At 47.9% G+C, this 27,483-nt stretch overlaps 2 protein-coding genes and 1 long non-coding RNA gene across 3 annotated transcripts in view; 1 reads left to right on the forward strand and 2 right to left on the reverse strand.

Annotated features, from left to right (window-relative positions):
* Window positions 1–861: 861 nt before the first annotated feature.
* Window positions 862–27,483, reverse strand: part of NHSL2 (NHS like 2) — a 311,216-nt gene continuing 284,594 nt past the window's right edge. The window contains exons 3-5 of the mRNA XM_059883730.1: window positions 13,236–15,563; window positions 11,071–11,203; window positions 862–10,196 (exon numbers count right to left, since the gene is read on the reverse strand). Coding sequence (XP_059739713.1) covers window positions 9,872–10,196; window positions 11,071–11,203; window positions 13,236–15,563 — 2,786 coding nt within the window. The 3' untranslated portion in view covers window positions 862–9,871. The remainder of the gene's footprint in view (window positions 10,197–11,070; window positions 11,204–13,235; window positions 15,564–27,483) is intronic.
* The window catches only part of LOC132344311 (uncharacterized), a 142,658-nt gene continuing 132,170 nt past the window's right edge, over window positions 16,996–27,483 (reverse strand). The window contains exons 2-3 of the long non-coding RNA XR_009493555.1: window positions 19,377–22,540; window positions 16,996–17,083 (exon numbers count right to left, since the gene is read on the reverse strand). This is a non-coding gene — a long non-coding RNA (uncharacterized lncRNA). The remainder of the gene's footprint in view (window positions 17,084–19,376; window positions 22,541–27,483) is intronic.
* RTL5 (retrotransposon Gag like 5) lies at window positions 22,879–27,362 on the forward strand. Its single transcript, XM_005227994.4, has 2 exons — window positions 22,879–26,342; window positions 26,787–27,362. The coding sequence occupies exon 1, from the start codon at window positions 23,029–23,031 to the stop codon at window positions 24,751–24,753; it is 1,725 nt and encodes a 574-aa protein (XP_005228051.1). The 5' UTR covers window positions 22,879–23,028; the 3' UTR covers window positions 24,754–26,342; window positions 26,787–27,362.

Here is a 27,483-nt window from a genome sequence, read left to right on the forward strand (position 1 = left end):
GATCAACACTAGCTGGAACCACAGGGTCTCATTGAGGTACTGCGTCCCATGAGGCCCACATCGAGTCAGCCTCCTTCTCCGACCTTGGTCTTAAGTCTTGATACCTGCTATTGTCTGAGAGTAGCCCTGGCCCTTCTTCCTCCCCCTGTAAACTTTCTAGGTTGTTTCCAGCTCTGCGGTGTCTTTTTGGAAGATCAGTCCAGTGGTATCAGGGGAGGTGAGCTAGCACGGGGACTGGGAAGACAAGAAGGCTGGTTGCAAGGGCCTCACCCTTAGAGGCCTGGGCCGATTGGGACCAGAGAACAAAGTTTTGGATGGGACTTGACCCATGAATATAGCTGTCACCACTAGTATAGTGGGACCATTCCCTTCTTGAGGGAGGAGGTGATCTGAGCCATATCTGGTCTGCATTTTTCGCTCCCAGTCCTGACTCACTCTAATCTGCCCCTGCCGGGTGGCTTCATTGAGCCAAAGAACAAAGAGGGAGTGCGTGCCCTGAGCACAGTTGCTATGGCAACCTCCTCCCCTCAGGAGCCTGGTGACTGCTGCCCACTTCAGCAGAGCTGTGTTTGTCTGAGACCCCTTGTTGCTTCCAGCAGTAGTTGAATGAGAATCCCTGAGACAAAGTCCTCAAGCATGGATTCCCTGCCCATATAACGTAGATTCACCGATGGATGGGTTATGTTTCTGTAAGACACTGTCCTGCATATCTGTTTTGGGCTCTCGGGGGTTTGTGAGAATCAAAGCTCATGTTTGTGGGCCCCATACTTGTGTTGTTGGTAAAAGGTACTCACAAACTAGGCTTAGTATCTGGATAAACGAATCATTGCTACAATGAGAACCAGAGGATGAAACAGAAAATTATTTTAACAGAAAAAATTTATTTTAAGAAGTCACAAACAGCTCTAGCTATATAAAGAATACAGTTCAACTGCTGGTAGCAAGCCAGTAAGGAATGCTTTTTTTTTTTTTTTTAAAGGAAAAAAGAAAAAGAAAGAAAGACAAACAAGACCCTTTGTAATATCACCCCACAGAGGGCTCCCTTCCATTCTGTGTTGTAATTCCAAAAAGACTGGGATGACACTCTTCTCCTAGTGTATGTTGCTTCTTGAAATTTCAATCCAGGGATACATTCTCATCACTGGGGGAATTGCCTCATCACTGTCTTTCAGTTTAGGATATTGGTCTGCAAGTTCCTATCTCCCTTATTTTTCTAGAGCACATCACACCCACTCAGTAAGCACTGAATGGTAAGCACTAAATTAACAAAAGTCCTCCTGACTGCAGAGTATGACTAGCCAATCCTCCTTCATCATTTTGTTTTTGGCAAGTGTGCTACTTTTGCTGCTTTAGAGTCCAGGGTACAAGCCTGGTTCCCTCAAGGCTGGAAATCCTAATCAAAATACAGAAAGGAACTGTTTCATGAATGCTTTTAAATAGGGAAATCCTAAAATTACTAGTGTCTCTGGTCTTTTAAAAATGTAGATTTCAGTAAGTGGGTAAATCCCTGGGCTCAAATGACAGAAAGCAAACTAAAGGTCCCCAGAAACAAAGTTCTTAGATTTAAAAAATCCTGCAGCCTGAGAAATACGTCTAAGTGACAGAATTCATAAGGGATTAAAGTCCTAGCTCTCTGTATGTTGGCTGTCCAAAACTGCCCCAGAGGAGTATCTTCAAATGGCTTCCTGGGAGAAGTGAGCATAAGCCAGTGGAAAGAAGGTTTCAAAAGACAAGAAAAGGGAAATATCTCAGGAGCCCCCACTATCCCCTACTCCTTGGCCAGCCCCATCAGACCTGGAACTGGACCAGAGAACTGATGAGAGAACTGGACAGTGTGTGTGTGCATGTATGTGTGTGTGTGTGTGTGTGTGTGTGTGTGTGTGTGTAAGATACACTAGCAAATGGGACCTTCACAGTCCAGGTGGAGAAACCATGCTGTTCTCACACACAGGCACATAACTTGTTATTCACTGGTATCCTCCAATATTTATATGAGCAAATGTGAAAATGTGAAACTGAGCTTTACACTCCCAAGCAGCATGAGAGGTAGAGGCAGGAGTGAGATGAAGAGAGATGTGGAGGAGCTTTAAGGAATCCTTTTAGAGGTTCAGAAAACAGGAGGTGGCAGTGTGCTGAATGCCTGCTGGCTGTGGTGCTGCATGGGGCATCCCAAGGAGCCTATTCCTGGGGCTGGGGGTCAGGGATGCAGGCGGTTTAGGCAGGGGAAAACTGTGGACATAGAACCTTCCATACCTCACTGGTTTCATTGCTGGGGCTGAGTCTAGAACAAGTCCAAATCACATTAAAATGGGCACATGCACATTTCAGATTTTAAAACCAGCCATTAGAACCAAGAGAGCTGGTGATTTCCCTAGGAAACTGTAGACTGAACTGGAATCTCATGACCCGGGCCACCAGACTTTCCAGAGATGGCCCTGAACATGTGATGGAAGTATTGGGCACCGGGGCCAGGGGTCCCCGCTCATAGTTTGGAATGAACGAAATAAGAAAACTCAGAAAACCATTCTTTCCTGCCAGCTTAACCCACACTCGAGGAAGCAGAGGCACATTAGATAACCAGTACAGGAGATCTGGAGAAAAGAATGAGGGTTCTACACTGAGGTAGTCAGAGAGAGAGAGAGGGACAGGGACAGAGACAGACTGAGAGAGTCTATGAAGGGCGTCTGTCAGAGAGTACTGGTTGGCATGTGCAACGCCTTGCCACCCACCTCTGTGCGGGTGAGTCTGACATTGTGGTAAATGGAAGGGCAGTGTGCACATCACGCAGCACACAACCCAGTCATCACATGGGTCACAGAAATGTCCGACCCAGGGGTCAGGAAACTATGACAGGCAGGCCAATTTCAGTCTGCAGCTTTGTATGGCCCAAGAGCTAAGAATAGTATTAACATTTTTAAAGTGTTGTAAAGCAAGCAAACAAACACTAACAAAGAAGAAGACTATGCTACAGAGACCATCTGTTCCCTGCCCACAAAGCCTGAAAGAGTTACTATCTGGACCTTTATGGTAACAGTTTGTCGAACTTTGGTCTAGATGAAGAGGAAAATCCCATCAATCTCTGAGTATTCCTGAAAAGGGAAACCAGAGCAGGTTCAGGAGAAGGACTGGAACAATGGGATAACTGAAAACACCACTCCATCTGATGAGTACTGCCTGCAACTCCACTAAACCACGCTAGTGAGGTACACATGAGCTTTGGAAGGAAGCCTGAGAATAGCTAGAGAGAGAGTCATAATAAGGAACATTAGGCAAAGCATGTTCTGGAAAACAAACAGCATGCAGAGCTCAGTACGGATGAGAAAATTCGGTATTGTTTGATAAAACTGAGATAGAGTTTGAGCCCAGGGATTGGTAAAATATCAAGAAGTTTCTAGAACACAAGTAAGTATCTCATGAGCATCTAACAGTCTGAAACTATCTTGTAAAGTTTAATAAGGGAAGAATAAAGTAGATTCTAGGAAAGTCTATATTGGTTTGCCCTACTTTAAATAAATATCAGTTACAAAAGTTCACACTGAAAAAGAAAATAGAGGCATTAGGGATATGGACAAGAGCATTTTTCATTTTTCAAAAGAAGTCACCAGAAGATGCCCTTCTGTAAGAAGCTTATCTCTTAAAACATGGAATTTGATCTACAAAAATTCAGTTTTTCAAATAACTCTTAGAGAAAACATCCACTGTAAAGAGTAGGGCATATATATTTAATTTGGAGGGAAATGAATGTTTCTATACTAAAAATCAGATTTGTCTTTGGATTCACGAACATTTTCCTTAAAGCATATGTATTATTCACTGACATACCTGGGAAATTCATGTGTCATAATAGTAGAAGCCAGCTGTGGGTCTTCCATAAATGCAGTGATTTGGATGAAAAAACACTGGGCCCAGAGGCAGGAGAACTGGGATTGAGGCTGGGCCTGCCACTGCATGACTTTGCGTAAGTTATTTAACTTTCTGGGCCTCAGTTTCCTCATCTGTAAGAGGAGAGGTTGGTCCCTTTCAGCACTAACATTCCATGACTACAGATAAATATAGAAATAAGATCAATACAACAATCTAAAAATAAGAAATAATCCCCAAAGTAAGCTCTGGAGTCAGTAGAAAAAAGTAGCAATGAAATATAATAAAAAGAATTAAATTTTAACTACTAGCCAGAGTAAATATATCTCATTTAAAAATTAATGAAAAGATTTGTAATTTACAATTGATTAGGAGAGGTAAGAACATACATGTTGCTATTTCTTCACCATCATACATATGGAGGAGATGAGTGTCTGGTGACTTGCACAATGAGCACAATGCTGCGTTTGCATGCAGAACATTTTGTAAAATTGGACATTAAAAAGAGCTCAACACCACATAAGGAATAAAGAAAGAGTAGTTAACTAGTTGCTGCAGTTCAGATTTTTTTGCAGATTTGTTGATATCAAATTCCACAAATATGCAAAATCTTAAAAATCAAATCTACTTCTATAAGAACCTCCCTAGAGAATAGCCACCACAGGGAAGATAGACATTTAAGGGTCGGCAGTATCAAACAAATGTAACACCTTTTCTTTTTCCTATTTGTGGATTAAAAAATTGTTTTTAAACCAAAAACAGAGGCCAGATGTGCTGGCTAAGTCAAATCAAAAGTTTCTGCAGGTTGAGCGAGTAGTTGATTCAATATGATAATTACTTAACACCAAATAAACATATTATCTGACGAACATGATAACATAAGTCACATGGCTGGAGATTGATCACGTAATGTAATGACAGCAGAAAAGATAGGAAAGGCTAGAATCATTTGGAGTCGTGGCTATAGTGACTCAGGAGCTTGAAGAAGTAACAGCACTAGAACACACACACACACAGACACACACTATTCGGATACTGCTGCTGCTGGTCCTGGGACCATGCTTTGAGAACCACTGGGCTAGATTTTGGGCTTTACTGAACAGAAGTACATACCTATTTCACATAACTCATTACTTATGCAAATTTTTTTTTGCTAAACTTATTAAAAGTGCCTCAAATGTGTGCCTATGACCATTTCCTACTGTATTCCTCTACAAAATGTTTCAGATTATTAAAAAATTTATTTCGTATCCTTGTTAAAATCCTTATCATTTTTGCCGCCCTTTCACAAAGTTAGCTCTTTGCATCTCTTTCTCATTCTCTCATCATTTTAAATCCATAATAGTTTAGTCACTTATAGCTGAAATACACACAAAGGCTTTGGAGGGACCATACTCTGGAATAGATCTGGTCTCATTCTCACACCAAGAGGAAGTGGTAGCACAAAACACAGATAAGGGTTGGGGCCGAGGCTGCGTGCAGTAAAGTTGCACCTTGAAGAAGTTTAATAATCACCACTGATACCAGATGGCTGACATTGATCTGGCACTTATTGGACAGTTTCACCTTTCACAAACAAGACAGATTTTCACAAACTCTTTAAATCCTTGTGTTTTTTACTCAAATGATAAGTAGTACTAATTGCATTTGTGTAAAAATGTTAAGGTACAACAAGAATTATCTAGGCCTTCTAAGTGTCTTGGGTAGCCATTTCTGAGACTCCCTTTGTAGAAACCATACTGAACAGCACTGAGAATCAGGAGAATTTAATTGACCATCAGCAATTTACTCAGATAGTTCCAGGAGATTAAGGTATTTTCTATATTTAGGAAATAGTTATCAGTGAATTTGACCTTTCCATGGTGAAAAATATACTTCTGTAACTGACAGATGCCTAAAATTCTACAAGTAGAACATCATTCCTTTGGCTTAAGGCTTTTTCCCTGTTAAAATGCAAGTGACCCTCCAAAGAGGTTTCAATAAGCCTTATAATCTCAAAGTAAAGGAATTTATTCCTTTCCTGAGAGCATGCTTTCCTTAGCAAGGAGGAGGACAAACGAGGAGGCATTCAGGAGAGTTGGTACCAAGAAGCAAGGTCTGCGGGGAATGGAGCAGAAAGAGGAGACAGAGGAGGCCAATGACAGACCTCCAACTCATTCACTATTTTGCTGAAGGGCTGTCTCTGTCAGTATTCCTACTGAAATGAGTGCTAACTTGCCACTTGGAGCAGGTTACTTAGAAATCAGCCATGTTTTCTGATAATATTGAAAAGTCTTTGATGTATAGGCATACAAAGGTTTAGAACCATGGAAAAATTGATGGCAATGAAACATTTGGTGCAACAACAGATAGGGAGTTACCCTCCCCCCTCAAATCAGAAGAACCGTACATGTCCATAGGAAGAAGTTAAATTGATATTACTTTACAGAGTGCAAATTGCAAGGCCGGGATTAGGGTAAGGCACTTACATGGCCCTGAGAGTGGGTGCCTCCTTAAATTTTGCACCCCAGGTGCCTCACTCACCCCACTCTAGCCCTGGCCCTGGCAAATCATATTAAAGTGAAGGCTGGCCATTGTGTTACATACTTGGTGATAATCGAAGGCTGCACTGGAGAACAGAGCACTGACTATGAACTTGTCCTTTTAGGGAATAGTTTGTTGATGAGGAAGAGAGCAGGTGCATGGACAGATCTGCTCAGACTGATGGGTCTTGTGGGATCACAATCTGACCTGTGTCACTGGAGAATTAAAATGGGTGTCTGGTGACACTCCTGTTATAAGAGCCTTGCAGACTCTCCTCTGTCTTTGTACATTCAAGGTAATGTTTCCAGATCAACTGGTTGATTTGTGGTCAGTAAGCTAACATGAGCTTTTTTGCTTCCTATGATCTTACCTCTTTAAAGGGTGAGCTGTTGGCCAGGGATGTAGTTCACAGGAATGCATACTGAGGGACATGTTGGGACCAGGTGGGAGGCCCAGGTGAGAGACTGAGGCAGGCAAAGGACAAGAGACAGCAGCAAAGATTCCTGTTGTGCTGAGAATGACTTGCTTTCCACCCTCAACCTTTGAACCACAAACACATAATGAATACCCACCAAGGGCAAAGTGCTCTTAGCTACCGATTAACTTCCTCCCCTGGGGATGACTCCCTCTACTCCTGACTAGACAGAAGTCAGTCCAGCAGAGAACCCTGCTGCTATTAGTTGGAATCAGAGGAAACAAAGGGACAGAAACAACTTGAATTGGAAGTTGATTTCCTGGGGCTAACTTCATTTCATCTGAATCCCTTCTGTATTCCACCTTCAAAAATTATTATTTTTATTCACACTAGTAATAGTGGCAACAGTGGGTTTTCTGAAAGTCTTACTGGAAGGGGCTTTCTGCCTCTCTTCTCGTCTTGGCAGAGTAGGTGCAGAAGGCAGCAAACACTGCGGCTTGTGCCTGGATGGGAGACAGAGTTGGTGTTATGATAAACAAGGGGAAGCAAAACGTTGAGTGCTAGGATAGGAGAGCTGTCTGGTATGATGTTCATCAAAGATGGATAGAAATGCTATAGTTTGGTTGTTTGTTTAGGACTACGTCCACCTGTTACAATATTAAATGATTATTACCAGCCCTCAGTGTTACCTCTGACCACGCCATCTCTGCCCCGAATCCTTTTCTGCTAATAGGAACAACACTGGGTATTGGAGGGCCATAGTGAAGATGTATAAGACTTTCTAAAAATTGCAGGCATGCAGAATATTGCAGAGGAAAGCAAGACTTAGGGTAATTGAAAAACGTCAAGATGTCTGGGTATTCAGCTTTAGAATCTTTGGGGAAAACCACCAGAGGCGGCAAAATGAGGGGAGAGACAAAAGTAGCAAACAAGAAGCTTCCAAAAAGTCAGCAGAAGTAACAAGTCTTAAACGATGTGAGTCTCATACTCTGTTTTATAGCTCATAATCAAGAGTACAGGGCCCCGGCAGTCTTTCACTTTTGTTAGGCAAAAGAACGAACACTCCATTTCCCCACAGAGGAAAATGTTTCTGTCCTTTGAAATTCTGAGTCGAGGGCAGACAAGTGTGGTATTTGTATATAAATTAAGGCTAGGAATGAATCTTGTTTTACTTTAGGCAAAACCTCTGAAATCTGGTCAGGGCCTTTGAACCAACTAGTTGGAATGCTTTCAAAGGCAACTGAGCTTTTGGTAACTGTCTATTATTTGAAGTAGCTTCTGTCTAAATTGGGGGAGGTGCTGACGACAAGGGAGTGGATGGGCCTGGTCTGCACTTAGAAGTCTAGAATTCAAAACTGTACCAACTAAGGGCCCAGGCCTAGGCCTTCTATGTGAGAGGCCCAAGTCCCATCAGCACTTAGTCTGGTTTTCCAGCTGCTCTGTCTGCTGTGTGGGCAGCTGGGCTAAAGGTTTGCTTCTTATTGAGACCTATCAAAATCAAGATCTGCTTGTCTCTGGGGGGACGTTTCCACATCCTCCAAGAGGTTGACCAATGAATCTGTTGGGTGAGGGGGTGAAGGAGGAAGAGGTCAGGATACCCTCTTTGTGAATTTCATTTGACTTTCTTTTTTCCCTCTTGGGAATGGTGGACAATTAATTTTCCATTATTGGTCAGCTAGTTTTCTTTGTTCATAGCTATCTGTTTTCCCCCTCAACCTCTCAGAAACCAGACATATGAAAATCAAATGAATCATGGCTCTTGCTTTTCTTAGAAAATTGAACTGACAAGAATAGTTAGTGTCTATAAGCTTTGGCAGGGGGTGGGGGGAAGGGGTCACAATGATTGTTCTGGTGCTCTGTCAGCATCCCATTTAACAAAGTTCTTACTTTCTCCCCTAGCATGGTTAATTGAAAACTGGTCAAACAGCAGAACCTAAATGGCAAAAAGTAGCCCTTTTTGGGGGGTTATGGACCACAGTAACTTGCAAGGCTGCCTTTCAGATTTTCACTCTATCCTTTTAGTGTGTATGTTCTTGGCTTGGGAACAGAGGAAGATCTCCTTTAAACAAAATAAAACCAACCACAAACCACAATCTGAACTGAATGGTGGTGGGCAAGTTACACTTACTTTCTCTCCTTGAGCCTCTGAGGATGCTCTTCCTTCAGCTAATGACTTCCTGTAATGAATGCTATATGCAAATGAAACCAGAGTTCTTCGAATGCAGCATGAGCTGGGCACAGACACTAGCTATCGTTGGTGGCAGACACTTGAAGGATCTCAAAGTGCATGTGTGAGTTACCTTGGGTAGATGTGAGTGAACAAATGGCTGCCTTGTTTGTTGACTGAGATTGGTTCATCCAAAGCAACCCAGTTCTGACCTTTTCTAGCAGAGGAGTGAGGAGGGGGAGGTCTATATGTTTACTGAAACTCATCACCCTGATCTCCGTGTAGACAATCAAACTGAAAAAGGCATGAAGTTCAGGACAGAGTCACATTCATATTTTGTACTACAAAAGCCATCCAATCAACCCCATGCCGAAATAAACGCACACCTGCAAACCTCTCATGAGAGAGAGTTATTCTGTGGTTGAAGAGGCATTAGAGTCCTTCTGTTTCTCCATACAAGGTCATCAGGGCCTTGATGGGAAAGTGAATAATGAGCATTGGCACCCTGTATCCCCTGGGATTGGCAGCCCTCAAACTGCTCTCTCACTGTGCCCCTCAGTGACAGGAGCCAGGGATGGAGCAGCTTGGTGATTGATTAAAGAGATGGCACATGTGCCCTTGCATCTGAGAATTTCTTCTAAGTGCATACCACTGGGGGAAATAAGGAGAAAATCGGTACTCAGTAATGGCAAGATTTTAAGTATGAAAATGTAAAATGTCTGAAGATGATTAAAGTGCCTGATAAATTTAGTTCTAGATGTGGCCTCTCTCCTGCTGTCCAGAGTGTAAGTTAACGTCAAAGAAATGCAGGCTTTTTTGTTATGTTCTTTTTCAAAACATTCTTTTCCTCTTCCCCCTTCTCTACTCAAGTTTAGTAACTAAACCTTGCTTGCTGAACCCAGGGCTTAGGTACTGGGGTTATCAGGGGTTTTGTAGTCTTTTGAAAATTGTGCAATAATTCGCCGAGCCAGTGGGTTAGTGGTCTTCAGCAGTTCGGCTGCTGAGGGGCGGGACCTTGGAGTTGCCTTGCTTCCCTTCTTCTGTAGCAAGGCCTTGAAATCATCATTTCTGCCAGCATCTAGGTTGGCACTGCCGCTTGACCCTGAAGAGGCAGCCAACTCACTGACCGGAGACTCAGGTGGGTTCCTTACTGGTGAGTGGGAGCTTGGTCTGCTGCTGCCAGCAAAGGTCTCACCAGGTTCCTTCCAGCCAAGCAGCTTTCTTTTGGACCTAAACAAGAGAACGTGTGTTTTCAGTGAATTCATGTGCAAACATTTCCTAATGCTTCATATAGTGTCACGAGTGTCGGTGACATGATCTGGGAATGTCCATGCAACAGCTTTGTGAGCAGTTGTACCTACCAGCTTTCTCTCTCTCTGCTAAGTCCTCAGAGTTCCTCATCTGGTCCCGTCCCTATACTCCTTGCAATGTCCACATCTGGAGTCACTGGGCCTGTGCTTGCAGGCTCAGTCCTGCCCAGGTTCTGGGACCAACAAAGAATTTAAGGAGTCAAGGCTAGTACCTCAGTGACTCTGAATCAAGACAGCCTGGGAGCTGATCCTGTTATGAACTTGTGCTCCAACTCCAGTAACTAGGCTCTTTCCAGTTTCCTCACTATTGAATCCCTGCTTTGTGCCCCGGTTCAATAACTGGGTCCCCATGTGGTCATTCTTTGCCTATAACTGGGTCCCCGTGTGGTCATCCTTTGGCTAAGTTCCTGCTCTGATGCTCAGCCTGGTGTCCCACTTTACTTTTTGATGAGGTTTTTTTTTTTTTTTTTGGGTACAGGAATTCTGTGAAGGGTTAAGTCTCTGACTGTAGGCAGAGCTGTGAGAGAGCAGATGGAGCCACAATAGGCCATGTGGTTGCTAAGAGACGAGGGGCCTCTCACTCCGCACCTGGTCCTCCCTTCCCTGCCTGCCCCTCCTCCACTTCACCCGAAGATGTCAGTGAATCAGAGATGTGAGGCCCTGGACTGTGTTCACATACGTGGACATCTGAACTTAGTCTCCAGTCTCCAATCTAATGCTTAGAGGTAGCAGTTTTTCTTCTGGTATAAGGAGGGAAGGCAATTATAATGAGAATTAAAGAAATTGGTCCAGACCTGTGGATCACAGTAAATAAATCTTCAGTTGTACGTGAAGCCACAAACACATCATCATCATCTTCTGCAATCCATTCGGCTGTTTTATCACTGATTACACTTTTTTCTTCGGTGCTTGGTTCCATCAAACTCCCTAGGCATGAAAACCAGAAAGAATTGTTTTGACCACAATCATTAGGACAAAGCACATTCTCAGATGTATTTCATCTGATGTTCAGAGCAACTCTGGGAGGGCAGCAGGGAAGAAACTTGTTGTCTCCATTCTGCAGAAAACAAGACGTTCCCAAGGTTAGTGATTTGGCCTGCACAATGTGGAGGGAGTGATGAAGACCAGCCTGGCTCCCTGTTTTCTCATGCCTTTTCCGTTACAACAATGCTTAGGTTGCCTGAGCATTCTCTTGTTTTAAATGTATCATTTTTAAAACTCAAGGAGCTGAGAACAATCTAAAGCAATGACTCAACCAGTGGGTGGAAGTGGGACCTATCTGAATCTCAGAGGGAGCCTGTGGAGTTTGAGGAAGCAGATTCTAAAATTACCTGTGGCTTTGACTTGTTTGCTTGTTTTAGTTACAATGATTTAACTTATGTCGAAAATCCAAATCAGCTTAAGAAAGGCCATAAGATTTTGATGTTTGTGTTAAGGGTTTCAAAAAGAATGAGAAACACAGATGAACCTGGAGGACATTATGTTAAATGAAATAGCCAGTCATCAAAAGACAAATACTATGTAATTCCACTTACATGTGGTCCCTATAGGAGTCAAATTCATAGAGACAGAAAGTAGAAGAGTGGTTGCCAGGGGCTGCGGGGAGAGGATGATGGGGAGTTATTGTTGACTGGGTACTGACTTCAATTTTGCAAGATGTAGAGAGTTCTGGAGATGGATGGTGGTGATGGTTGCTGCTGCTGCTGCTGCTGCTAAGTTGCTTCAGTCGTGTCCGACTCTGTGCGACCCCATAGACGGCAGCCCACCAGGCTCCCCCATCCCTGGGATTCTCCAGGCAAGAACACTGGAGTGGGTTGCCATTTCCTTCTCCAATGCATGAAAGTGAAAAGTGAAAAGTGAAAGTGAAGTCGCTCAGTCGTGTTCGACTCTTAGCGACCCCATGGACTGCAGCCCACCAGGCTCCTCCGTCCATGGGATTTTCCAGGCAAGAGTACTGGAGTGGGGTGCCATTGCCTTCTCCGGGTGATGGTTGCACAACATTATAAATGCGCTTAACACCTACTGACCTGTGCACTTAAAAATGGTTGCATGCATGCTAAGTTGCTTCAGTCATGTCCGACTGTTTGCAACCCTATGGACTAGAGTACACCAGGCTCCTCTGTCCATGGAATTCTCCAGGCAAGAATACTGGGAGTGGCTTGCCATTTCTACCTCCAGGGGATCTTACTGACCCAGTCATTGAATGCATATCTCTTATGTCTCCTGCATTGGCAGGCAGATTCTTTACCACTAGTGCCACCTGGGAAGCCCTCAAAATGGTTAAGATGGTAAATTTTACATTATATGTATTTTACCACAGTTTAAGCAAAAAGAGACAAGAAAGAAAAAAAAGGATATGAAATATCATCCAGCTTGGTCTTATGGTTCCAGGCAGAGATAGGCTCAAACCATCCAAGAAAGTGAGCCCCCTTTCCTCTAGAAAACACTAAGAGAAGCTGCTGGTGGTAAAATATTACACTGCTTGAAGCCCGCCAGTCTGCCATGGCACTTGAACTCAGACTGGGAGGGTACTTAGTCCCATGCATGAAACTAAATTTAGTGGAAGCTGGTGAAAAGTGCTGTCTAATGAGATGGAGAGACGGTTCCTAGGGCAGGAGATGCCTGCCTGAGGAGGAATATGGGTTCCTAAGGTCTTAGGGTGCTGAGACCTAGTTGATTTCATTAGCTCACCACTGGGGGTTCCAGGGTAGACTGTTCCATACTGTCCCATACTCCACTGATTGCTGTGGAGATCCCTCCGACCCCCGGATCAGTCCTGATCCCAAGGGCAGTGAGACCAATTTAGAGTAACTCAAACCTCAAGAGGTGTCCACTCTTGATTTGGTCGCCCTGGGATCAGGCTCATTATCTGGGGGCATTTGCTTCTGCCTCTGGCACCCCATCCTCACTCTTGTCTCTTCTGGGATTGAAAGGAAAAGCCCACAGACATTTTACTAACCTGGAGGACTTGCTTCCCTTTCGCTGTTGGACTGTGGCCTTGAGGTCATCCTTGTACCAGCAGATGGCAGGTGGTCATCAGTTGGGAGACACTTGGCATCTTCCTCCAGGGTGATGATGGGGCTGAGGGGCAGTCTTGGTTCAGTCACATAGGCCTCCGCTTGAGCCATGGGTGAAGTGAGAGGCAGGTACAGCACGCTGGGCTTTTTTGGTACAGGAGGTGGAATCTTGCCTTTCTTTTTCTCAGCTTCTTCTTGGCTCTGGAGGCTAATTCTTTCAGGCAGGGCTCTCCCCTTAGGGCCCTCATCCTCCATACTTCCCTGGGGAGGTTGCTGTGTTCCTGAGAAGAAAGCACCAGAGGAACTGGCAAAAGGCGTGAAAACAAGAGATGAGGGTGCTGTGGACTCCCCTGGGCTTCTGCTCTCAGGGAAGCTGGAGGACTTTGATTTCCGCACCACTGTGTAGATATCTTGAGGGAGTGGCCTTATGTGCTGAATTGAGCTCTTGGGAGTCATAGCCAATGTAGGCGAAGTTAGTGGGTACTCCTCGGGGACAGATGGTGGCTTGTGGACTAAGCTTGGAGGCCTTCGGGCCAGAGGGGGCTTCTCGGCTATGGGAGGTTTCATCTTCCTCTCTGGCAAGGTGAAGACTTCAGCTCCTGATTCCTCAGCGTAGTCAGGGCTCTCAGTGTCATCTTCCAGCTCAGACTTGCTGACTGACCTCAGGCGAACAGAACGTAAGTCAGACTGAGTAACCATGGGCATGATTGGCTGGTTGGGGCTAGTTTTCTGGGCTAGCTTGGCCCCCAAATTTGTATCTGAGTGATGCTGGCTCACCTTGTTTTTGCTTCGGATTGAGATACTCATCCCAGACAGATCCAGGTTGGTTGAAGAGGTCAATGGTAGGTCAAACGATAGCCGTGACTTGGACATTTTCTCCATTGGTGATGTTGGGGGTAGTGATGACTTCCTCTCAGGTACCACTGGACGCACCCGGACACTGCTGCTTGGAGGGGGCAAGTGGCCCAGGGTCAAGGACATGGAGACAGTGGGTGTTGGCGTCTCTGACTGGCTGGAGTATCCACTGGAGGGTGACATCAGCCCAGTAGGCCTTCCTGGAGAGGATACCTCCCTGGCCTCCACCTCGATGGAAAGCTGGGAAGGCGTCGTGGCTCTGGAAGTGGAAGGGGAGGCAAGAGACTCTGAGCTGCCCTGAACTTGGGTGCACTCAATGACTGTGGTGCCAGTGGCAGTGCTGGAGCTGGACAAGGACTGGTAGGTGTCACCAGACTTCCAGTCAGTAAGATACCAGTGATGGGCGAATTGTGTACCTTCTGGGTCTTTGAAGGTTGGCACAGCTGGGTGACCCTGAGTATCTGGGTGGGATGAGTGATGTCCTTGGTGTTCCAAGGAGAGACAAAGGCTCCTGGGCCTCTGGTCCTTGGGTAGTACTGACCCACCTTCCGGCAAGAGGACTGGTTCATCTTTGACCAGTGAGACACTGCGAGTCGGAGGGGAAGGCTTCTTCTTGGCCTTCTTGAGTGAGATGCTCTTGGACCTCTGCCTTCTGTGATGGGCCTCCTGTTGGGCACTGAGGGAGGCAATGTTGTCAGCACTGTTACTGCCCTCAGAACTCGTACTGGCATAAGGTAGGGCACAGGCTTCACTGGCCTTCTGCTCCTCCTCATAGTCCACATCCATGGTACCTGTATCTGTGGGTACAGACAGTGACCGCTCCCGGAACTTGCTGGCCCCACCTGGGCCTGTCTCCAGCCTTGAGGTACCACCGGTCAGAAGGCCAATCTTGGAGGGTCGTTCAGATACTTGGCTTCGTTGAGCAGGATGCTGAGAGTAGCCAGCAGGCCCACTGCACCCTGCTGGGATATCACGAGTGACAAAGAGGGTAGCAGCCTCCTTAGGAACAAGAGGTGGCAGTGTGTGCAGAGAGACCCAAGAATTCCCAGAGGAAGGACTTTTTCCATTTTCATTGACTTGACTGCTCTGAGCGGTGGCACTTGGAGTCACATAGGTAAAAGCATCTCCCTTCCTGGAAGCAGAGAATGTCGATTCTGTTGGTCCATTGCAAGAACCAGGAATGCTGTACACCATCCCCATGCTCTCCATTCCAGGGGGTTTTGTGGCACCCCATGCCTGGGGAGGTTCTTCCGGATGACTAGAAGGATTTCTTAGTACTGGTGAGGTGAGATTTGGGAACCGAGCTTCCTGACCAAGTGCAACTCTTCCATGAACACTTTCTGGAACTGAATGGCTGGGCCTGATGTCTGAGGTGGTAGAGCGGGCCACACTGCCTGCTGGGCTGTTGCTGTGACCTGGAGGAGGTAAACATAGAATGTTAGTGGTGTGGTTAGGGATCCCCCAGCAGCAGCTGTCACCAAAGAGATGGGATCACCAATTTTTTGTCAAGAAGCATTTGCCAATAGCTTGGTCAGAATTCCTTGGTTCTTCCTTTCCATAGTTGAGGATGCTGGGGAAGTTGAGTCCTTACCCATCACCACACAGTGAGGCACAGGGTGCCCTTGAATTGTCCAGATGGCTGCCAAAGACTTTCCAGCTTTTAAAAAAAAAAAAAAAAATATATATATATATATATATTTTTTTTTTTAATTGAAGGATGATTGCTTTACAACATTGGTTTGATTTTTGCCATACATCAACATGAATCAGCCATAGGAGGGAGGTTCAAGACGGAGGGGACATATGTACATCTCTGACTTTCCAGCTTTGAATATGCCTTTTGGAGCTGAAGTAGCATGTGGGACAGCCATGGTCTTTTTTCCCCCAGGTTTTCACCCCAGGCTCAGGAAGCCACCACAGACAGCCCTCAGCATTCACCTCTCCAGAGATGAGAGCAGAGGCTTTCAAACTGATAAAGGACAGCAGTGTGACCTTCAGTTCCAGCAGCACATTGGGAGTATGCCACAGCTGAAAAGTTGTTTGGTTGCATTCTTGGCTTTTTAGATTGGCAACAGGAGAAAGTGAGGATAACTTACAATGTGAGGAAACCATTCAGATGTTGAAAACGCCCAAAGGTTTTCTCATATACATAACAATTATTACTGTTATGAGGATGACGATGAGGATGACAACTCTTATGATAATTTATAATAACGGCCACTGTTTGCTGAACACATACTATGTACTGGGCACATGGTAGGAAAATTACATACAATAACTCTAATCCTCACGACCACTCCATGGGTTGGAATCATCATCCCCATTCACAGATGAAGAAGCTGAGGCTCAAAGAGGTTAGGGAACTTGGCTAAGGCCTCACAGTTAGTAAGTGGAGAGGCCAGAATTTGTATTCACATTTCTCTGGTCTGTGCTCTTTGGATGGCATTCATTTAATGGCAGTAATGGTTTTGTGAAGATGCTACTTTTAGTGATGATTTCCTTCTTTATCCGCCTAAAGTTGACATATATAGCTATATTCTACTTATAATGGGAAACAATAACATAACAAATTTATTAGCCTGGAGATCTCCTGTCCATTTTCAGTTGCTGCCCTGTAAGCATTGTGACAAAAGGCTTTTGGTTATCCTTAATTACTATTAATATATTGCCTTTTTCAAGATGTCCAAAGTCCCCCTCTCCCCCAATCACTCCTGTTCTCTGTCACAACAATAACACTTGGGTTGCAGAAATGGTAAGAGTGAGCAAGGGAAAAGGTTTGGGGGATCAGCTATGGTGGGGTCACCTTGGTCTCGCTGGGAATAGTTAGAGAATCCAATAATGGTCCGCCTCCGCCTCAGGGTGGACTTGGGGTTCACGGCTGTCTCTGTGTTAAACAACGAGTGTCGCAAACTTGCATGTTTATCAAACTGCTGCCCTGTAGCCAAAATAAAGACACTTGGGTGCATCCTGGTTTCTGTTCACAGTATGGTAGAAACTGGCCTGAGGTAGAGAGAAGGGATGATGGCAGTAGCGATGAGAATGAATAGCATTCAGGCAGGTGACCCTTCTTCCCCGTCCCTCCCATCTTGGCCCTGGGCACCCGCAGCTCCAAAGCATGCATGCTGAATTTCAGAGGTCCACCCTGGGGTCACCTGTGAGTCTTAGGTGGCTGAGAGCTGTGGTTTTCAACCCTGGTTTTGTATCGAAATAAACTGGGTGGCTTTTCAAACTCTAACAACTGGACCCCATCTCAGAACACTTAACACTCTGGGAATAGGGCCCAGGTAGAAGCATTTTCTCAGACTCCCCAGGTGATTGTTCAGATGTACAACCTGGGGTGAGAACCCTTGAAGTGGAGAGACAGGTTGAGACTAGATGTTGTTTGATTGCAATCTTTTCTCAGAGAATGCTGTAACTTGGGCCAATGAGTGTCTCCAAGAAATTGCCCCATCCCGGCATCCAGGAAGCAGTCAGATAACCTGCCCTCCAGCCCCCTGATCACATTTGATCAAAGTTCGCCCTGCATGGTGACTGAGATCTACTTTTCTCAAAGCACCGGCTCAGCCTTTGCTTCTATGGAATTGCTAGGGCAAGGACAGGGTGAGGGCAGTGGAGTGAAGTTTGCTGCTTCCCACCACTGTCTCTCTTACAGCAGCTGGCTAACCAAACCCTCCCCTCTCAGTCCCATGAACACATAGGTACCCGCCTCCCCAGCAAGTGGCTCTGTGGACAAATCACAGGGCCAGCCTCATTGAGGGCAAGGTAGAAGTTCAAAAACAAAGTGCCCACCACCACTGTGAGCTTTTCCTCTCAGCCCTCACACTTCTGGGTATATCTCCTGAGGCTCTGGGCTCTGTTTCCTGCCTCTGATTTCCTGAGATGACACCAGTGGCATTGGATGACCTCATATCCAGGGAGTATCACCACCTGTGGCCAGAGCTGTCCTTATCATCTTCATCGACTTTTTCCAGCACACCAGAGGCCAGTGCTGGTGCACAGGGTGCCTCTGGTCCCCTTGGGTTAGGAGGTCTTGATCTCATCAAGTTGTTGGCCCTATCTCCTGAAATGGTTGACATTCCTCCTCTTCCACTTATAGCTGGTGAAGTGTGGTGAATGAATTAATAATGGGCACGGTAGAGGGTTCCACATGTCCCCAGAGAAAAAGCCAGCTGAGCTGTGTACAGTATTTTTCCCATCTCAAGGTAGTACCGGGTTCCTCTTTGATCTTACACAATAGGAGGAGGCCCACCCCCACTAGGAGACGGAGTGACGACTCAAAGTGCTGTAAGGCCCTTGGTCTGTGCTCTGTGTCTGATCTTACTATTTACCACCAGCACCCTGAACCCCACATGTCCCCTGAAACTCCTATCTGTGTGCTCCAAACCCAGCTTCTGGCACAAGTTTTCTTTCCCCAAACCAAACATAACTCATACACTCTAAGTTTCCACAATGCTCCAAAGAGCACACAAATTCATAAAGTTTTAGAATTTTCTGGTAAGAGAGTTTCCTTTGCCATCAAATGGTCTCAGTTAGCGTGGCAGGGCCAGTAGAAAGTGAAGAAAGAGCATGCCTCCATTCCCTGGTGAGATCCACGATCTTGACAGTGCGGGGTGAGCCAGTAGCAAAGAAAGTCTTGCTCCCTCCCCCAGCACCCAGTGCGTTTGGACAGGATGATCTATAGTTGGCATGGAGGGAAGCGAACAGAGGTGATGCTAAGCAACTCTACCGGAGACGTTGATGGGCACGATGTCAGAGTGTGTGGGACAAGACTGAAGCCACCGCTTCTCCTCTAGGATGGGCAGAGGAAAGGGGCTATTCCAGGCAGCTTGCTTGTCGGCTGTGGTAGGCAGGCTCAGGGAGGCCTCAGGGGCCCTCACACCCTGCATGGTAGTCTCATCCTCGCTCAGCTGCCATTTTGTGGGCTGTTGGGAAAGAAGGTGATGGGAAGGGTGTGCTTCCAACTGGAGATGAGCTGTGCCCACAGGATGGCTGTCTAGGCAGGGTGGTCAGAGGCTTCATCTGGGAGGCAGGAAAGCGTGGATAGGCTGCCAGGCCAGATGCCTGCTGTGCAGGGCCCACCTCAGTGGGGCCTCAGGATGGCTCTGCTGGTGAGCAGAGGTAAGTAGCAGCTTCCAGTGGGTAATGAAAGTTGTTTCAGGTCCCCCGTCAAAGGGCGTGGAGCAAGCTCTGCATGCTGGCTCTCCCAGGTGGGGGAAGAGGCAACTCACCATCAGTACAAACTCCAGACGCCTGGCAGACTGGAGCCTTGGGCTGGGGGTGGGCTCAGGGGCCTCATCAGCAGAGCGGAAGGTCTGCCCCAGAAGTCTGGCCTCCGAGTACTGTTCCTCATATTCTTCTGAAAAACAGCACAGTGGATACACACTCTAGGGAGCCACGGCCAAGTGCCAGGCTGGGGAAGGACCACAAGCTGTGGGCTCCTGCTCTAGCTGCCAGGTCTGACTCGCATTGTTTCTTTAAGTTAGTTCCCAGCATCTGAGCCTCTGGATTCAGGAATGGAAAAATGCCTACTTCCTACGAGGAGAAAAGAGTCAATGGATTTGAGTTGTGCTGTTTCGGGGACTAAGCCTTTGTCTCCATGGCCCCCATGGTAAGTGTTCAACTCAGGGAAGAGGCTCAGGATGCAGATGCCTTTGGCCACTCTTTGCTCCAAGGCCCTCTCTTTGAAGCCCTTCAGCTCTCTAGGTTTTTACGCAACTCTACCAGGGACATGACCTGTGTGAAGCACAAAGAAATATGCCTTGGGAAGTCCAATGTTGAACATTCCCTTGGATGCCGAGAACTCTTACCTCAGCCTCTAAGGGTTTGGTTCCCTGCACCTTAGCCCCACTGTGGTGGGGGGCGATGTCAGTTCCAGCGGGGCTAAGGTGAAAGAGAGGGAAGGCGGAGGTAGTGGCAGAGGAGAAAGAGAAGTTTAGGGGCACTGTCAGGGAATAAGAAGAATGCAGAAGATTTGAATGGGTTTTATTTAAGTGACGGATTCAATGAATGAAGGAAGTGAGGCTAAAGAACCAACAGTCAGAGCTTGCACATTTGAACAGAGACTTGAAGAATCATAGAAACTTGGAGTCAGGTGGGGCCTCGAGGGTTCTCTGGTCCAATGTTTCATTCTGGGCTCCCATTTCCTCCTCAGCAGCCCTTCCAGGTGTTTCTTCAGCCTCCACACATACCTGCCTGCAGAGAAGGGAAGCAGCCTTCCTCCCAAGGTGGCTCATTCCATCCAAGGACAGTTGGGGCTGTCAGGCATATGGAAAGTTCTTCCTTATCTTGAGGTGAAATCTACCTCCCCCTAGGTTTCCACCCACCTGTCCTCATTCTGCCCATGGCGGTAACACAGAGCACACTGACTCTTTCTGCATGGCAGCTCCTCTCAGCAGAACACAAGGCTCACGGTGTCCCTTGGAATCTTGCTTCTCTAAGCTTGCCACTGCCCTGGCAGGGAGGTGGGGTTCATGGCTGTTGTCCAGTTGGGTGGCCACTCTGAAGTTTTCTATTCTCCATAAAAGTTAGCCTTTGTTGGTAATGCATAAATGACAGCTGGTAAGACCTCTTTTCACTTTTAATGTTCATTCAAAAAATGCCCTCCTGCGGATGCAGCCCTACGCCAGGTGCTCCCGGAAACCTGAGAGTTCTGAGAGATGTGATCTTTTACATTGAGAAGCCCAGTCTGGTTAGGTGGACAAAATATATACCTGGGATTAGCAGAAGAATGAGTAAATGAACAAATGAGTAAATGAAAGGAAAATCAGTTCGTAACTATACAAGTCCTTTTGAGCTGGATGGTACAAAGGGCCTTGTATGAGTGCTTAGAGAGGGAATGATGCAAAGTGCAGAACTAGCGTTAAAGGTCTTCTTGGAGTCAGCAAGCATAGAACTTGGAAGAAAGTGTAAGGATTGGAGTGAGGAAGAGGGAGGAAGGGCTTCTCTGCTTGGAAAAGAGCCTGGAGTGGGGCAATAAGTGCCTGGAGGGTATAAGGAGCTTGTGACTAGCACTGGGGTTTTATTTGTATTTTTTTCTTCAGATCTAACTTACCTACAGTAAGGTACACAAATCTTCAGTGTGCAGTTCAGTGAATTCTGATATATGCATGCTCCTTGTAATCTCCATCCAGATATTTGCAGCACCCCAAGAGTTTCTCTCATAGCACTGAGTTTTAATCCTCTTGCTACTTACATTGGATAAATCCCACTGGTCAATGTGTATGTTTTTCATATTTTAAGATCTATTAGGGACCACATTGTTTTTTTCTTTACGTTAATTTTAACATTGTGTCTAGATCAGTCTGTGTTCCAAAGGACACCAATCAGGAGTTGATGTTGCATTTTATCAGTATCATTTTACCCAGCTGCCAGATACTGTTGCTAACTGGTTTAGGAACACCCTATTTTTAATTCTCACAAGATTCTGCCATGTGGGGAACTGGAATCCCCATTTTAAAGATGACGGACTAATCTGAAGCTCAGAGAGGTTGGGTAATATGCATAACGCCACACAGCTAGTTAGGTGTGGGATTCAAATCAGATTCTGGCTCTGTCTGATTTCAAAGTATGGGTTTTCTCACTCCACCTGGTGCGAGCAGTCTGACTGCTCAGGTGTTATGACTGGGATGTTTCTCTGGTTGTGTGGACCCAGCTTTGTGTACAAGGTGCTCATCAGTATACCTCAAAGACACTGAGTTGGGAATTGGGAATGAGATGAAGTCTGAGTGCTGTGTATTGGGCTTACTTGGTGAGGCAGGAGTGACCCAGGAGACACATAAACAAGGTTATTTCAAAAGCAGAGAGAGTGAAGCCCAGAGAGGGAGACCCTGTTGATGCCTCATTTGTCTTCGGGTGCCAGAATTCCAAAGGCTTGGGTGATGTGGCAAGAGAAGACCTGAGGGTATGTGGACCCACATTCTTCGGAGTCTCTCATCTGGTGTTCTTTGTAAATGACTTGACTCATGGCTCTGTCTCGGCCTCTGTACCTTTTCCCCCAGAGACAAGTGAACTGAAAAAAAGTAAGGGGGGAGCAAGGGGTGTAAACAGCCTTAAAATTAGGGTCTTTTGGAGTCAGTAGTTTGGAAGGTGAAAGATGGCAAGTGTGTCTTTTGTTTTTCAATAGGTTTTCTACTATTCTCTCTTTTTCTCTCGCGGGTCCCTGTCCTTTCTTCGTCGCCTCCCTCTAGCCGCTGCTGGGCCCGTGGCCTCTGGCCGCAGCCCCCCTCCCTCTCAGTACCTTGCAACAGGCTCTGGAGATTGAGCTGCGCCTCGCGAAGCAGCTCCTCTACACTCGGGGGCCTGCCCGAGGAGAGGAACACGTTCACTGGCTGTCGCCATGACGACCTCGAGTGGGCAGTCGCTGTCGCATTTTCCCGACCCGAGTTAGCTGCAGCTAGGGAAGGAGAGAGGCAGTGAGAGGCGCTGCCAAGCGGGGGGGGCGGGGGGTGGTTTGAGGGGGGCGGCACGCAGCGGCCAGTGGGCTCCCGCGGTTCCCTAAGACCCGCCCCTGCCGGGGGTGGGGGGTGGTGGCGCGGGCCGCGCTTAAAAGGCGGGGACGCGCCAGCCGCAAGATTTTTCCTCGACAGATCGTGCCGCAGTCAGTTCCCTACCTCGCCGCCAGCCTCCGCCCGCCCGATTGCCGCCTCGCTGCCTCGCCGCCCGCCTCCTCCGCCTGGCGCCTCCCGGCTCCCGCCGCCGCCCGCCCTTTGCGATCCCCGGGACGAGGTAACGCGCCCCGGGCGGAGCCTCCAGGCCCTCCGAGCTCGCTCCAGTGGGTGTGGCTCGGCCCCCCGCGCGCCCCGCCGCGGCCCCCGGCTCCTCTCACGGCCCTATCTCCCCATCCCACCCCTGCTCACAGCCCCAGAGCCCCCGCTAGTCCTGATGTCCGAGGCGGCCGGGAATCTCAATAGCCTCCGCATGGCGAACGTGGCCCTGCGAGAAGAATTAAATGCCCTTCGCGGGGAGAATGCCAATCTGGGCCTTCAGCTCGGCAGAGCCCTGGCCGAGGTCAATTCCTTGCGGGGCAATGTCTCGAGCTACATGCGCTGGCCGGTCCCCGGGGTGCCCGCCCTTTCTGAGGAGAACTTTGAGTTCCCGCTCAGTGAGATCGACGCCGCTCCCGAGGGAGAACTGCCCTTCCTGTGCTGGCCTCCCCCGCGCACCGAGCCCGAGTATGCCCCGGACGAGCTGTTGATTAGCGTGATCCAGGATTGCAGTACTTCCGGCGCACCCACCGACCCACCCCCAATGCCCAGTCCGCCCCCGCCGGCGCTGCCCCCGCCTCCGGCCAAGGAGCTGCCCCCGCAGCCTCTTCTGCCGCCGCTGGAGCGGCCTGAGATAGAGCCCTTCTCGGGCGACCCAGTCTACCTGGCTGAATTCTTGATGCAGCTAGAGACTTTCATAGCCGACCATGAGGATCATTTCCCCGGGGGCGCTGAGCGGGTGGCCTTTCTGATCTCCTTTTTCGCTGGTGAAGCCAAGGACTGGGCCGTCTCAGTCACCCAGGAAGGAAGCCCCCTGCATGCTAACTTTCCGCGCTTCCTAGATGAAATCCGTAAGCAATTCTGTGGCCCCATTCCCCCAAGCGTGGCAAAAAAAGCCATCCGCAAGCTCAAGCAGGGAGACTGTACCCTGGGCAGCTATGCAGATGCTTTTCAGTTCCTGGCTCAATTCTTGTCTTGGGATGACTGCCGCCTTCAAAACCAGTTCCTCAAAGGCTTATCAGAGTTCTTCCGCAAGGAGCTCTTATGGTCAACTGAAATGGCCGACCTGGACGAGCTGATTCTCGAGTGTGTGGAGATAGAAAGAAAAGTGCGTGTCCCCAAGCCAATGCCACTCCCTGGGGTTCGCAATATCTTCTTCCCTTTTGCAGCAGACCGTAATCTCGAAGGTGAAGAGGGAGAAGAGTGCCACAGTGGGGATCAAGATGAAGAGGCACGCAGGCGCAGGATTCTCAACAAGGACCAGCGGAGGCGCGTGAGAGCAATCCAACAAGAGACCAGCGGGGAGGAGGAGGAGAAGAGGAGGAAGAGGGAGGAAGAGATGAGGAAGGAGCTGAAACAGAAAGGGGAGGAGGACGGGGAGGAGGAGGAGGAAGAAGAGGAGGCGGAAGAAAAGGAGGAGAAAGAAGAGGAGGAAGAGGAGGGGATGAGGAAGAAGAGGAAGAAGGAGGAGGAAGATCAGAGTAAGGATAAGAAAGAAGAGGAACATGAGGGTGGCCTCCAGGAACCAGAGCAGGAGCCCGAGCAAGAGCCCGAGCAGGAGCAGGAGACAGAGGATGAGACCCAAGATGATGACCTGGATGAACTGATGGAGATGGAGCCCACCTACGCCAACGCTTCATCCCAGACTTCCGGCTACTATCATGAAAACTTCCTAGATGTGACGCCTCCCATCATACAGCCCAGCAGACGGAGGAACCAGAATCGACTCCCACTTCTGGAGGGCCTTCCAGGTATCAATTCACCATTCTACAGTTCGCCGCCGCTAATTCGCCGCGCAGGTCGCCTGGGGCAACGCCAAATTCGACGCCGTCCCCCAGTGCTATTTCGCCTCACTCCGAGGCAGGGGGGCCACCGGGCTGCACGGGGCCGTATTCGCGTGTGAGAGCTGGAGTAAGCTGCCCCCTCCCCTACAACACACCCTTCCACTGTGTTCCCTGCCCCTGCTTTCGCTGCCACACCTGCCTCATTCACTGACCAGTACTTAAGGGAGTTCCAGACCTACAGAACCAGAAGAAGACCTGGAGGACTCCAGACCATCCTGTGACCTTGACTGGGGAGTGACACTCGGCAAAGGAGGGCGCAGTGATAGCTGTCCTCTTAGTGTGCACTCTGCTCATACCTGCCAGGATCTAGAGAGCAGGTTTCTAGGCCTGTTCTCATAAATGAACTGGTCACCCTCTTGTATTTCCCCTCTAGTTCCAAGCCCTCACCTCTCCTGTGTTAATTCACACTGTGTTCTATGGTTTAATCCTCTGGCTGGATAACCTGGACTTCACCCAGTGGCTCACTGCTCTGCCCCAGACAGGCTCCACTGAACTTCTAAAGCCACTGAAGCCACTTACTAGGTATAATTGGTGGACAGCAGGATGCTATCAAGAAACGTACCTGGAAGCCTACACTTGCTTCAGGTCACCCCTCCAGCAGGAGGGCCCTGAAAATGGCCCTCCAATTAGCCCAGTGAGAGAATGCAAAGCCACATGTCCAATGGATCACCCAGCTGAGACCTGTCTTCAACTGACTGAGCAAGCTGGTTCCACCTTCCCACAGACCATGGGCTTAGGGCCTCAGAGCTCACCAGATCTGGGACCCTTTCCTCTTACTTCACTGCTCTCCTGGGCATCCCTAGCGGACACAGCCCAATATTCCATGCCCTACTCCTTTCCTTGGCATTGCCTAAAGGGTAGGCAGTTAGGTCGGGGAGGAGGAGGAGAAAGCAGCAGCAACAACTCAATTTTCAATTTGACCTTGTAAGGAGTGACTCTTTCCTTAGGGATGGTGGTCTCCTCCCCTGGCCAGGCCTTGGACTGCAGTCTCCAGCCATAGGTCTTGGCAGAAGATTTGCCATCCTTGGGGTTCCTTTCCTTCCCAGAATGCCAGAGAGAGAGAGGTCCAAAGCCTGCTCTTCAACTCCAGCGTGAAGGACTCCTTAGTTCTGAGAGGAGAGAGGAAGGTTCTCTCTACAGAGACTGTGCCTCCTGCAGCTTTGCAACCGGGATGACCTCATGTCTCTCACATGAGGGGCGAGCCATAGCCTGATGCTGGGCATTGAGCAGATGGTGAGGTTTAAGAGGTTGACTGCCACCTAGTAACTCCTGGGGCTTCTGGGTCCTAACCTAGGGGCCTTCACAGAGACCTGCTGCTGGCCTTGGGTCCAGCAGTGAAAAGTACATACTATGTTACTCTGGCCACAGAATGGCAGCCAGATCCACTGATAGCCTGAACTGCCCTCCACACTGGGCTTCCTGCACAGGGCCTGGTAGCTGGGCAAGTGCAGCCAAAGTGTCTGTGGCCAGACGGAAGAAAACATAGTAAATTAAACCTCTGTTCCTCACTGGAGTCTGACAGATAACCTCAGCCCAGCCTTAGGATTTTGAGCTCAGAGGCAAGAAAAAGGAGCAGGAGGAAGAGGAGTCACAGAGAAACCCAGTCCTCCGACTGGTTTCCGGTGAGGTCTCTATTCATCAGTGGGAGGTAAGAAGCACTTCTGTTGCTCACACATTTCTCAGCCTGGGGATTGGTGGAGCCAGGTTCCTATAACCTGTTGCTATCTTTTAAAAAGGCTACTCCCTTCTCCAAATAGAAAAGTAATACATAATCATTATAGAAAATTTGGCAAATAGAGAAAATGATGGGGATCCAAAAGCCACATTCAGAATCCCACCACACAGATGAGCCACACTCTTAACACTTTGCTGCCTTTCTTTCTAGTGTGTTCTTGCCATGTCTTTTCAAAGTTGAGATCTGCGAGCTCTTGATCAGCAGGATTTAAAATGGCTGCCACCTATGTAATCACACAGACAGAATAACATTTGAGCTTTCTCCTAATGTGTTGGACACGTCAATTGCCTGGTTTTCCCCATCCCCACCAGTTCAAAAGTAAATAACCTTGTAAAGAAAATTTTGTCTGTTTTTCAGCTATTTTCTCAGGAGAGAGTTCCAGAAGGAAGCCTGCCATTCTTCAAGGCTGTGGACTCTGTTTGCTGATGGTCAACATGCTGGCCTTGCTGCCCATGTCCGTCAGAGAAGTCCAAAGGACAGGTGCCTTGCACCCACACTTCCAGGGACCCCTCATCACAGGCCCTGCCTGTTCCCATGGTGCTTTTCATCCTGAGCCCATGTAGCCTCGGCCGGGGCAAGAACAGATGAGCAGTGAGCTGGTTTGTGGCCCTCTGGTGGCAAGGGAGCTTGGGCTCCCCTTTGACCCTCTTCCCCTCCTTTCTCAGATCTTCAATATTGTGATCTAACAGCCACAAGAGCTGTAAGAGGAACTACGGGATTTGGGCTATTTCTTGGGTTTAAAGAGGGGTGGGTGGGGGTGGGCGTATGCATGCAGGGGTATGAGGGCAGCCCAGGGATTCCCAGAGACCCGGGGAGAAATCGTTTGAAACCAATGTGTTATTGTGTTATTGTTGTTTTACTGTGTTGTGAAGATGAGAAATTGTTCTGTATGCTAAAGCTTTCTCCTCAATAAAAAGATAAAGGGTGTGTAAAGACTGTGTCTCTCTGGGTTATTAAGCAAGCACAGAAGACCACCTAGGAGGCATTAGGTACTTCCCAGGCACTTCACCTGGATCAACCCTAGCCTGAAGCCTTGGAGTCCTTCAAACTAAGG

Source organism: Bos taurus, chromosome X, assembly GCF_002263795.3.
Source record: "Bos taurus isolate L1 Dominette 01449 registration number 42190680 breed Hereford chromosome X, ARS-UCD2.0, whole genome shotgun sequence".
In the NCBI taxonomy this organism is placed as follows: Eukaryota; Metazoa; Chordata; class Mammalia; order Artiodactyla; family Bovidae; genus Bos; species Bos taurus.